This window comes from Jaculus jaculus, chromosome 9 (genome assembly GCF_020740685.1).
Source record: "Jaculus jaculus isolate mJacJac1 chromosome 9, mJacJac1.mat.Y.cur, whole genome shotgun sequence".
NCBI lineage: Eukaryota > Metazoa > Chordata > Mammalia > Rodentia > Dipodidae > Jaculus > Jaculus jaculus.
In genome coordinates this window covers 38,448,683-38,461,705 of record NC_059110.1, presented here as the reverse complement: position 1 = coordinate 38,461,705, position 13,023 = coordinate 38,448,683, and the positions used below count along the sequence as shown (strand labels likewise).

At 37.1% G+C, this 13,023-nt stretch overlaps 1 protein-coding gene across 1 annotated transcript in view; it reads right to left on the bottom strand.

Moving 5' to 3' along the window:
- Window positions 1–13,023, bottom strand: part of Themis (thymocyte selection associated) — a 189,508-nt gene that overhangs the window by 86,606 nt on the left and 89,879 nt on the right. Inside the window, exon 4 of the mRNA XM_004651342.2 lies at window positions 4,694–5,739. Coding sequence (XP_004651399.1) covers window positions 4,694–5,739 — 1,046 coding nt within the window. The remainder of the gene's footprint in view (window positions 1–4,693; window positions 5,740–13,023) is intronic.

Below are 13,023 nucleotides of genomic sequence, written 5' to 3'. Positions count from 1 at the left end.
ATACAAACCAAAATTAGCAGCACCAAACAGATTTGTGAGCATATATGTCCACAGCATCACTTTACTACAGGAGCTACTGATGCAGAATCATGCATGTATGCATACCTGAGTCCATATGTGTATGATGGAAATGTAAAACTCATAGAACAAATCATTAATATGATAAGATTGGTACCTATTTTAGTATTTTTTCTATATTTCCTCTTATTTCCTAGTTAATATATCAAACATTAATATAAAAACCATGCAAAAATATAGCTACTTGTTAATACATAATGAAAGATCATTATTAAAACTGTATCTCATACAAATTTGTGGTATTTTTGTCTGGAGATATATATATATGATATGGTAACAGGTTATATTCTTTTATCCCCTCAGCCAGGTTCCCATTATCCTGGTGTCTGGATTGCACTTTCATTATCCATGGTCTTTGAAAATTGCTGTAATGACTATGTCTACTTAGATAGAAAACACATTTACGGCTTCCACATTAGAGTAAGAAGAGATACCAAGAGTAGCTCGGCCATCCCAGCACAGCCTGAATTCTAACACTAACATATTTAGCCCATTTCAAGTGAACAATAACAAAACAAATCACCTTGCTAGTGATTGAATCGTAAAAGTCCAGTACACACAATCTTCTATTTTTGTCTACTGGCTAGGTCTAGTCCAGGATTTCAGGTTTCTTGAATACACTTAGGCCACACTGGGGGTCACGGCATACCAGCAGCAGCAGCTGGGAAAGTGTGCTTTCTCTCTGCGCTTCTCAAAATTGATGGCTGCGCTCCCTCTGCCTTTTCCAGGCCTCGCTGGAACCCTGGTGCCTCATTTCGGTGCTGCTCTTTGCTGCCCACCTTGTCATTACTGCTTCCCTTGCTCTTTGCCTTCATGTCTCCTGCGGGGGTTCTTGTCTGTAGAAATCTAGAAATTCCAGGAACAAAGTGGGCACTTGGGTATTACATGGCCAAACAGTGTTAGTGAAATGCAAGATTTCTGGGCCCAGATGCAGTCTCTCAAGACGTGGAATATTTCATCTCTCAACCAAAGGTTTGTTTTTCTATCTGGCCCTTTCATCAGAATGTAGAAGTTACATTTCTCCTGTGTAGGACTCAGAAGCCATAGCCATATATATTGACGACAGGAAAAGCCCCAGTGGGTGTATATTCTTTCAAACTATCCGAAAGTCCTTCTGACACAGCAACTGTTGCCTTTGGAAAGGAGACTCTTGCCTTCAACATTCATATTCAGAACACAAGTTTAGGCACAGTTTTATTTGTCTACTTTATAGCACTGTTCCTATCTAATTAAAATCAAAATGCACAAGAATTTAAAGATATCATTTCCACTTTATGTCATCATCATAAAACAGATTTTTAAGGGTTTACTTGTCATAACCTCCTGTCTTTTTTAAAATTCCATACATTATTTCCCAGGTGTTAAGTATCACATCTAACAAGCCCCCTGGCAGTTTGAATTTGGAATGTCCGCCATAAACACGTGTGCTTGAATATTTAATCACCAGATGGTGGCGCTGTTTGGGAAGGTTGTGGAACCTTTAGGAGGTGGGATCTTGGATGAGATGTGTCACTAGGGGCACGCCTTGAGGTTTATAGTTCACCTACTCTACAGCTGGTGTGACACCAGCTTCCTGCTTCTGCCACACTTTCCTGGCCAGCATGGACTTTCCCTTGAAATTGTAAGCCAAAAATAAACCCTTTCTTTCCTTAAGCTTTTTCTAGTCAGTTATTTTGTCCCAGAAATGAGAAAGCAACTGATACACAAGCAATAAAATTCTTTCACGTGGAACCATATAGACATTGAAGTCAGTTGTCGTTTACTTGATATCTAGTTCCCCCATACCTATTCCTCCTTGTATCTAAAGTAAAACTCTCAACTTCCTTCTCCTATTTTTTAAAAATAATTTATTGGGGTATTGCTAAAGCTGGAAAAATGGCTAGTATTTTTTCTTTGGAAAAACAAATTCTTCTACTGCACCTAGTACCTTTAACCTGTACTGATGCATTCTTAATTTCCAGCTTTCTTAGAGGAGCTCAGTGTTCCTAACGAAAACAGATACCTGCCATAGATGATTTTTTGTTGTTGTTGTGGTTTTTGTTTTTTTAAGGTAGGGTCTCACTCTAGCTCTGGCTGACCTGTAATTAACTCTGTATCCTCAGGGTGGTCTCGAACTCACTGCAATCCTCCTACCTCTGCCTCCCGAATGCTCGGATTAAAGGCATGTGCCACCATGCCTGGCTTCCATAGATGAATTTTGTGAATACTCAGGATATTTCAACTTATTCCTCGTAGACTGCCCACACATCTGCCCTGTTACTTAGAAATGCAACAGGTAATCTAGTAACGTTAATGACCCATTAGGAAAGCCAAAGAAAACCCACATGACGAAGCATTTAGTTCTCTTTTGTGCATGTAGAAAAGGCCTTCTAATGAATTAAATGAGTTAGAATATTGAATCTGTGAATAGCCCCCACAAATTGGCCTCTAAATTTAAAGCAAAGCAATATTCCATGCAAAACCCTGAATTTACAGGCTTGTTTTCAATGGCTGTTTCCTGCCTGTAAAGCATTAAAAAAAAATCTTATCTCCAATCACTTCAAAAGTACACATAAGAGAAGAGTCTTAATAAAGGAATCAGAAGAAACATAAAAGAAATATATGAAAGGGTGACACTGGGATAATATGAAACAGTTGCTTATAGGACATTATGAAGAAACTCACAGATCTTCTGCTTATGTTCCATAAATGATTCAGTAAGCTCAGTGAGCAGACTTCTTTCTCCACAATGAAAAAAAATTATTCAGTATGAGATCAGTAGTTCTGAACACAAGTAAATGATAGCATCAATGATATTTTAAAGTGATGCCAGAGAAAATATGGTGCTTTGTTTACCACATGAGAATTGATGGAACTAACTGTAAACAAAGAATTGCAAGTTCTTGACTGGTAATCTTCAAAGCTGGGATGCTGATACCATCATTGACCCACAGTCCCTACCTTGTGCTGTAACCTTTCGAGACATATGAAATCTATTGTTATAACATACCACCACAGATATGACCTCCTTATGACTTCAATCAGTGCTGAAGATATGATGAAATATAAATCTGTACTCTGAACAATTCTATGTATTTTTTGTTTTATGTGTTTTGGGATAATATTTTCCTGTGCAGCCCCATCTGGCTGAGAACTTGCCTCTCAAGCACTGGAATTATAGGTGTGTGCTACCTCTTCAGGCTCTGGAGCAGCTCTCTTGTTGTCTACTACAACTAATATCACCTAGTCTCTCAAATTTAGGCTGTCACTCACTTTCAATTCCCAAAATAAATATAGTTCTTTACCTTACTGATAGCTTAACAATGCTTTATAAATGCTAGTTGGTCATTCTCTAGAGAAGACCCAGAGCTTAACACCAAGAATCCATGTGGCATGGATTCTTTTCTGCCATGCAATGTAGATCTCCACATCTTTGGGTGGGTAGTATCACTATTCTGCCCACCATAAAAAAGGAATGCATTCCATTTCTCAAATTACTAACTCAGCAATAAATACTTGTTAAGTATAAGTACCAAAATAAACTCCTTACTGTAGTAGCAACATGCGAATCAACATTATTTCGGGACTATTTTTAAAATTGTTATGCCATAAAGGAAAGGAAATTACTGCTGTTTTTATCTTTTCTTTTGTTTCCCCGGATCTTGAAAATCCTTAAGGATTACTTCAGCATACTATCATAGTGCAATCTTTGAGATGAAAAATTAGAATTCTTTGTATATCTATATATGGAGCCTTGAAGCCTAAGGCTACTATCTTTCCTGAATATGGAGCATAAACAAGACATCTCTCTTTGTTTTACTAATTGCTTCATTTTCCTAAGCTGCCAGCAAAACATCTGCCAGGAGAGAATACACCCTTCCACATACCACGGACCCTCAGTCCAGTAAACAAAGTGCATAGCCTGGTGTAAGGGCACTTTACAGGTACCCAGGAGGCAGTTTTCAAGAGTCAGAGACCTCCAGTCCATGAGGTCTCCTAGAGTGGTTGTGGAGACAGTTAATTCTAGGCTCTCACAGAGCCTAGTTTTGTTGATTTTGTTTTTCAATAGAACCGTTAAAGATTACAATTCTAAGATAGGCATAATGTAGGCAGATGCTCACATTCTCACACACAGTTCTGCCAAGATATTTTTACATCTTTCTGCACATAAAGCAAAATGAAGACATGCATTAGAGATGCGTGTTACCAGTAACTCCCTAAAGAAGGGAGTTTGCTGTATGCTCATTTCCTGGAGGAGGTATTAAGATAATTCTACCTAGGAAAAATAAATGTCATTTCCAAAAGAAAAGAGATTTATTTTGGAAGGACCTCATTGAACATTTTTAATTGCAAAAACCCATTGGAAGGACAATGTTGGCTATCATATCCAAGTATCATCCAAGTTATTTCTAACTCAATATAGATTTTATGCCACATCTACTGGTTTGGCATCAAAGCACAAAATGCTGCAACGGCTGATACTTTTCGGATGTTCATCTGCTGTGTGTCAGAAAGGCCTGTTTCAATTACAGCATGAAAGAAAGTAAGCAAAAGGCAATTTCAGAATTGACTTGAAACTAACATCCTCAAGAAAAGTGCTGTAGAGGAAATGCTGTGAAATCCTAGCCTTCCTTACCTTTGGAGACTTTGGCGTGTTCATCGTACTTCCCTCTGTTAAGGTGAGCAAGGCTAGCTTGCTTTCCATGACTGAAGGACGCTTGGGAGGCCGAGGTGGGGGCTGGGAGAGAGAACTTTCATATCTCCGCATCATGTAATATTGTTCTTCTGTAATCTCTTCTGTCAGAGCTCTGACAAGAAATGACTCTGTCTGCAGAAACTGAGTATCAACTAACTGAACAGTCATAGTGAAGCGGCCGGTGGGAATTTCCCAACATTCCATGGGGTTGGCAAAGTCACTTATGAGCAAGTAAGAGTCTGTGATATCCTCCTCCAGCTGCAGTCCTGGGGTAGCTGCCAAAATGTCATCTTTAATGGAAAGGTCTCTTACAGACACCTTCACGTTAAAGGGCAAGCGAAACTGCTTCCGGAGCTCAGAAATCTGGTACTGTTTCTTATCTTGAATCACCTCTATGAACCTTCCTTCCACGTACAAAGGGAGCCTTGCTGCCTCATAAGACCTTTTGAGGATTTTTTCACAGGCCAGAACTTTCACTCTTTTGATCCCCTCACAGAGAACTTCAGTGGTCTCTGAGTGACACACTAGAAACTGGTCCCCAACAGAGACAGATGACAACTCTTCATGAGGGGCATGAAAGGCGTTGGTGGCCACCACATGGAGGGGCTCTTCCTCACTCTTAGATATCTGCAGGTCATAGGCAGTTGGAAACTCACGTGGTCTCCGCTTGAACTTGCCTTTGTAGCTGGTGGGGATCAAGAAGTGTCTTTTAGGGAAATTGCTTCGAATCTCTGAAGCTAAGATCCTTAAAGCCTGGTACTTTTTGTGGATCACAATGGTTTTCCCAGGCTGTAAAATACTTTTGAGTAGTTCGTTTCCTTGGGGTGCTTCTACGACTTCAGCCACTATGGGAAATTCTTTTCTGGTCATTTCTAGAAGATCATCCATAGATAACAGCTGAAGGAACCAGTTAGCATCGTAAGAGTCAGTAATATCTTTGACTTCAACATCTAAACTGGGAAGAATGCGAACTATGTTCTTTTGAACTGAAAAAAAGAAAAAAGACATTTTGCTCTTTGAAATGCTCCGTGAGATACTCTGCTGATGCTATAGGTAAATTCCATTTAGAAAGAAAAGGACTTAAGTGATCATAATATATTTTTTCTTATGTGTAACTTTCCAGTTCCTAAGTCTGAAGATGAAAAAACTCATATATAAAGCAACATGCTGTCGAGAAATAGATACTAGCCAGGCATGGTGGCTCATGCCTTTAATCCCAGCACTTGGGAGGCAGAGATAGGAGGACTGTTGTGAATTCGAAGTCAGTCTGCAGCTACATAGTGAATTCCATGTCAGCCTGGACTAGAGTGAGACCCTACCTGAAAAAAGCAAAATAAATAAAGAAATACACACTAACAATCCCTTGGCACCCTGTAAATCTTACCAACAGAACACCCTCTTCACTGCCTCAAAAGGTCTCTCTCTTGATTCAAGTGTTAACCATTCTTGTAGGTTTATGCCATCTAACATACACACACATATGAATACACATGAAAATGTGTGAACTTGTATTACTATATCATGTTAAGTCACATTTTAAGGTCCAGACTTTATATGTAAAACTATTATAGAAGAAAGTTTTATTATGTAAAACAGAAAAATATAAAGTCCCAAATATATACTCTTTATACAAAAATCCTATCCTTATCTGCTCAAACAGCATTGCAAACTTGCAAGCCATAAGATATGTTAAGATTAATGTGTGTAAATAAATATCACAATGCACATTTTTTCCCAGCAGACCTCTATTTTGCCTGGACATAAAAGGACTGCTGCAGGATGTGTCACAGTCAGGAGCTTTGGATGGAATGATGGACACTTACCACTGTGTCACTGAGGACAAATGAATATTTGTATTCTTTCAAAAAAATCATTTTTGAGACTATATTTTCACTTAATATACTGTTCTCAGATCATTTATCTGCTCTCCAGATATATGCACATAGGATTATCATAAATGGTCTTGCATTAAAAATAGTAAAATTTTGCCAATTTTCTAATTCAAGTTTTATAATCAATATTGTTTTTATTTTATATTTTCTAACCCAATTCTTAAAAATATTTATTTATGCATTTATGAGAAATAAAGAGGCAGAGAAAGAGAGAGGGCAAAAATGGGCATGCCAGGGCCTCCAGCCACTGCAAATGAAATCCAGACACATGTGCCATTTTGTGCATCTGGATTGCATGGGTTCTAGGGAGCCAAACCAAGGTTCACAGTCAAGCACCTTAACTGCTAACCCAACCAATATTTTTTCCCAACACCTCTAGTCACCATTTATCAGTGTTGCTCCAAGTTATTTTTGTTTTGTTTGGGTTTTGGGAGGCTCTTAAAATTTGTGTTTGTTTGTTTAAAATAAGTTATTATTCTATAGCCAAGGCTGATACCCTACAATTTAATATGTATTCCAGGTTAGCCTCGAACTTGTGACAATCCTTTTGCCTCTGACTTCTGGGTGCTGAGATTATAGGCATTTACCATCATATATATTTTCAATATTTTTGAAAATTAAAATATGAAAAACTTAGAAAGCATATTGTTCTTATAAAAATACATTTTATATTAATAACCATATACTCAGAATCTGAAACACTAATTCTATAATACTTGTATATTCTGTATAACAGATTTATAAAGACAAACAAGAGAAAGTAGTGTTGTTTTCCTTAAAAAGTAAAATTAAAGGACCCTTCTAGATTGTAATTTCATTAAAATTGTGAACTTTAATTTTTAGATAATGATAAAAGTGAAGATTTGGGAGGAAAAGAAAAATTTCTTACCTAACAAATTATTTTTATTAGCTTTATTTTTATGTATTTATTTTTGTTTTTTGAGGTAGGGTCTCACTCTAGCTCAGGCTGATCTGGAATTCACAATGTAATCTCAGGGTGGCCTTGAATTTAAGGCAATTCTCCTATCTCTGCCTCCCAAGTGCTGGGATTAAAGGCATGCGCCACCATGCCTAGCTTAGCTTTATTTATTTATTTTTATTTATTTATTTATTTTTGGTTTTTCGAGGTAGGGTTTCACTCTAGCCCAGGCTGACCTGGAATTCACTATGGAGTCTCAGGGTGGCCTCGAACTCACAGGGATCCTCCTACCTCTGCCTTCCAAGTGCTGGGATTAAAGGCGTGTGCCACCACTCCCAGCTTTAGCTTTATTTTTTAAGTGCTTGTTGTCACAGGAATTCTGGAATCCCATGGTACTTTTACAAGCTAAAAACTTGTTACATTAATTAAAATTAACTAGCATTAGAGATGATAAAGCAAACTCTAACTGGGCATCACGGTCTCATGCTATTCCTCAAATGAGATTGGTACCATAGATATTACTAAGGACTCTTAGAAGTAACCTGAATTTGCCCATCATAACATTGGTATCTTATTTAACAACTATACAAAACTCATTTTTGTTCACAATGTGTTGTAGTCATCTTCATACTGCTGGGACAAACTTCCCAATGAAAAGTAGCTAATAGGAGGAAATGGTTTATTTTGGCTTACAGTCTTGAGTGAAAGAGACATGATGGCAGGGAAAAAAGGATGGTGGAAAAGAAGCTAGACACCACTTCTGGCCACATCAGAAAGCAGTAAGAGAGCGTGCTGAGCTCTGGCAAGGAGTAGCTGGCTATATAATCCTCCAGTGCCCACCACATAGGGTAGGAAAAGACTCAACTCTACCCTTTGCTGGTCATTCTGTCTCCCCTAAGGGAGAGAAAAAAAGATGAGAAGCACTTATGAAGGCTACATCCCAGAATTTAGGCTCATATGACTATAGAATACCCTCTTTTCAAAACACAACTACTTCAATAGGACTCATATATATTAACAAGATTCTATGGGAAGAAAAGACATTTAAGAACTTAGTTAAGCAAATATTATTTTATACCTCAGAAAATTTGAAATTTTATTCCCTTAAAAAGCATAGAGAATATAAGCTAAATTAGACAATGTCATTTACTGAAGTCTTTGGCTGCAAAATGATAGACAGATAAGAAGGCACTAACTCAGTATGAGAGACCTTCCTGGAGGTATTTGTTGCAAGATTTCAAACTTGAAACTAAACTGAAGTGAAAGCAATATATTCTTCTACAACCTTAGTTTAGACTTCCCAAATTTTCCTTCTGGGTAAACATGAATTATTCTAGCTGGGGATATTTTCTGGTTATACAAAGGGAACTCTTATGAAAACAACCCGTTCCATTTTCTCTGGCAAGGGAAGCTCGTTTCCTCTCTCTGCTGTTGAGTCATTTCACTCCTCTTTATCTTTCTGCTTGGTCTTTGAGGGAAAATCCCTCACCTTTAGAACACTTGTCAGTCACCATGAGATGCCTTCCGCATTGCCCACTGTGGCAACCCTCTTAACTAAGTTTGATTTTTGAGGGCCCCACTAAAAATGACCTATGAATTTAAAAAACACCAAAAAATTATATTTAAGTTTTGTTGGTACTGGGCAATGTGAGTTTCCTTGGACAGGTAACCTTCCCTTGAAAAACACATTCAGCTTCAACTTGGTACATGAGCATCTATCCCTTAAAATTGAACATAATAGTATAGAGCTAAAAAGATGCTAAATGAACTTGCTGAAGTCACAAAGGCATATACTTTTCCTAAGAATGGTTTATAAACTATAGCTCCAGTTTCTCCTACATTGTTATTTATGGTGATGACTACTTATTAACTAGACAGTTTCACTTTCTGTTTGCTTTGTCAATTGCTTTTGAAGTCTGTATACTTATTCTCAAAAGCACTTTTATAGATTTCATGTCTACATCTCAATCAGAGAATTGTCTGTTACAGTTTTGTTCTGTATTATACTCTTATTGGCAGTTATTTTAGACTTACTAGTAACCTTTGAATTATACATTTTTTCCAGATTTTTAAGTTAAAATTTGCTTTACAGTTCATCCATTTCACCTAAATTTTTTTGGTGGATATTCTAGGCCTTGTTGTTGTTGTTTGGTTTTGATTTTCATTTATTCAACCTCATTTCAACTAAAGGGAAGTTAGACTATGGATTCTCATTTCTGCTAGATCGTAAACCTTGGTTCTTCCTAATAATATTTTTAAATAGAAAAAGTACTTTTAGGATTGGTTTGTAACTTTTGCAGTTGAAAAATTTATTATGACATTCATTGAAAAAGCAAAAGTCATTTAAGATGAAGATATGTTTTACTATCCGTTTATTTATAATACTACATTCCTTTTCATGCTATTTATTTTATGCTACTTATTTATAACACTATATTTCCTTTTAAACTAAATAAGGTTACAAAGGCTGAGAAATGTTATTAACATTTTTTTTACTATATGATATACTTCAATATATTTTATGTTGATTCTTGTTATTTTTGTGGGGGAGGGTTTGCTATTGTTGTTTTGTTTGTCTAAGACAGGGTTCACCTCTCCAGCCTAGGCTGGCCTCAGAATTGTGATTGTCCAGCTATAGATGCTCCAGTGCTAAGATTACAAGAGGTGGCATGTCTGGCACTTGATGGTGACTTTCATGTGCCATTTGGTCAGGCTATAGCACCTTCTTAACATAATCTAGGTCTGGGATATTTTATAGGGCATTTATAGGAGTAGTTAACCTCTAAAATCAGTAGCCTTTAAATAAAAGTTTGTATCCTCTATAATGTAGTTAGGGCTTATTCTTTTAGATGGGGATATTGAGAATAAAACCTGAAGTTTCCTGGACAAAAAGTAAGTTTGCTTTGAGGTTAAAACATTAAATCAAGCCTCAGTTTGCAGCCTGTTGGCCTGCCCTAAGCTTTAGAACTTAGCAGCCCCACACTTGTATGTCAATTCTTTTAAATGAACAAATAATATTACATATAATAACCAATTATGCATGCATATATGTTTCTCTGTAGAATGCTGACAGAAAACATTAATACTTGGTGTTAGGTCGAGACAGGCTCCCAAAATGGAGTCACTGAGGACAGCGAGGTGGCAACAGAGACTTATCCATATTCCTCAAGAAACCACCCAGCCATTATCCCTTCCTTGCCTAACAATGCCCCAGGTTATGATTTCCTGACCCCTTATCTTTTAAGTCACCTGGTCACTGTTCTGGTGTCACATTCTGTCTATCTCAGATCTCCCCTAAAGAAACCTTGTTTTTTAAATTAAATTTTTCCCTTCCTCACCTTTCCCCAACTGAAGAGCCTATAAAGCCCACTATCTGGAATCACAGGTCGGCTGTGCTCCGCTCTTGAGAGTCAGTCCTTACAGCTCATAGTTTTCCTGAATAAAAGCTTTCATCTTTGTGTCAGAGTGGTCTGCATGATTTTGGATACTCCCAAACCTTACACTTGGCAGTGTAAAAATAAATAAATAAATAAATAATATAGAACTCCTTCTTCTTGCTATTTGATTTTCTGTTAGCAATAAGGAAAGAAATAAAATGGAAGCTATTTAGTTTACTCTATAGTTTCTAAATAGCATGCTATCACAGTATATTTATGGATACATTAGGAAAAGCATCAGCAATACAAACTGTTTCTGTCATACGAATACAAATAACAACTTCATTGCCATGAATAATCATTAATTATTAAAACAATAAATATATCATCTTAATAATCAAGTCTGAATATGGTAAGACAACATCCTTATTACCTAAAGAGGATCTTATATACTGTGTTACATAAATATGTATACATAAACAAAATTTTATTGCTTGAGTCACTCAGTCATGCACTAAATTTGCTAAATACTTACTGAATATTTATTATATCTCAAGCATTAAGGTAACAGTAAGTGTGTAAGAAGTTGACTGATATTTTTATAAGGTGCTAAAAATTGTTTTACTAAAATATTAAATTTATGATGCATATTTTTACTTAGCAGTAATAACAACCAGTCCTTTCAAAGTTTTCAGTAGGATCAAGCAAAATTCTGGGTTTGAAACTAAGCAAGCAGAGAGGTTTATGGGTGAAATATATCTTTCCCACTCTTTCAACCTTCACATTTACCAGTAGGGTATTAAGAAGAAAATAGAAAAATAAAAAGTCAGTACATCTGAAAGACCTCTGCCATGTATAATGTAAATGAGGACAGAAACCAGATGGAAAAAAGTTGCATGGCCTGGCAGGATAGGGAAAGGACTGTGTGCCTAAGAAGGTAGGAAGCAAGATTTTTCTGTCTTACAGTGTTCCCAAATGGCTTAGGAATTAGAGACATAAGAGCCCCATAAAAGTTGAAGTGAAGCTATAAGGTTAAAAACAAAGACTTGGGTCTGGAGAGATGGCTCAATGGTTAACGTGCTTCTCTAACTACTGGGGTTCAATTCCCCAGTACCCATGTAAAGCCAGATACTCAAAGTGGTGCATGAAACTGGAGTTTATTTCCAGCAGCTAGCTCATTCTCTCCCTCTCTGCTCTTGCAAATAATTAAATTAAATTAAATGTTTAACAACAACAACAAAAACAAGGAGTTGATTTGAATGTCTGAACAATACTTAAACCTAAGCTTCTGTTTTGTTTTAGGGAAGCAGCCTAACAACACCATCTCCTCTACCAGGACTCCCATGACCTCAGAATCTGGGAATCTAGGTTTTTGTGAGGAGCAAAGAAACACGACTCTGAAAACAATGAAGTCTAAATCCAAAGAGACCCTGCTGAGCTCTTCAGCACCTACCTCACTCAGATTCAGTAATTCGAAAACCTCCCAAAAACTTGAGGAAACTACGTTATAGTTAAAACTGAATAAGTTCCAGAAGCAAGCTGACAGAACTGAATTGGACAATGCCCCAGGGACAAAACTATATGGTAGAATCACAGAGTTTGTATGTAAGTAGTACCTTACTTGTGAATATTTTGAAAGTGCCTCAAATACAAATACAAGCACATAACAGTCCCTAGGCACTTAATCCAATCATTTAATAGCAATGAGATCAAAATTTGAAACAAATAAGGGAACCAACTTAGGACAATAAAATTCAGGTACAGAAAATATAATTCTCAGCAATAAAATATAGCATTATTAAAACAATATCAGTGGCTGGAGAGATGGCTTAGTGGTTAAGCACTTGCCTGTGAAGCCTAAGGACCCTGGTTCGAGGCTTGATTCCCCAGGACCCACAGATGCACACAGGGGCACACGCATCTGTAGTTCATTTGCAGTGGCTAGAAGCCCTGGTGCACCCATTCTCTCTTTCTTTCTCTCTCTCTCTCCCTCTCTCTCTCTCTCTCTCTCTCTCTGACTCTTTCTGTCCTGTTACTCTCAAATAAATAAATAAAAAGGAACAAAAAGAACAATATGAGGAT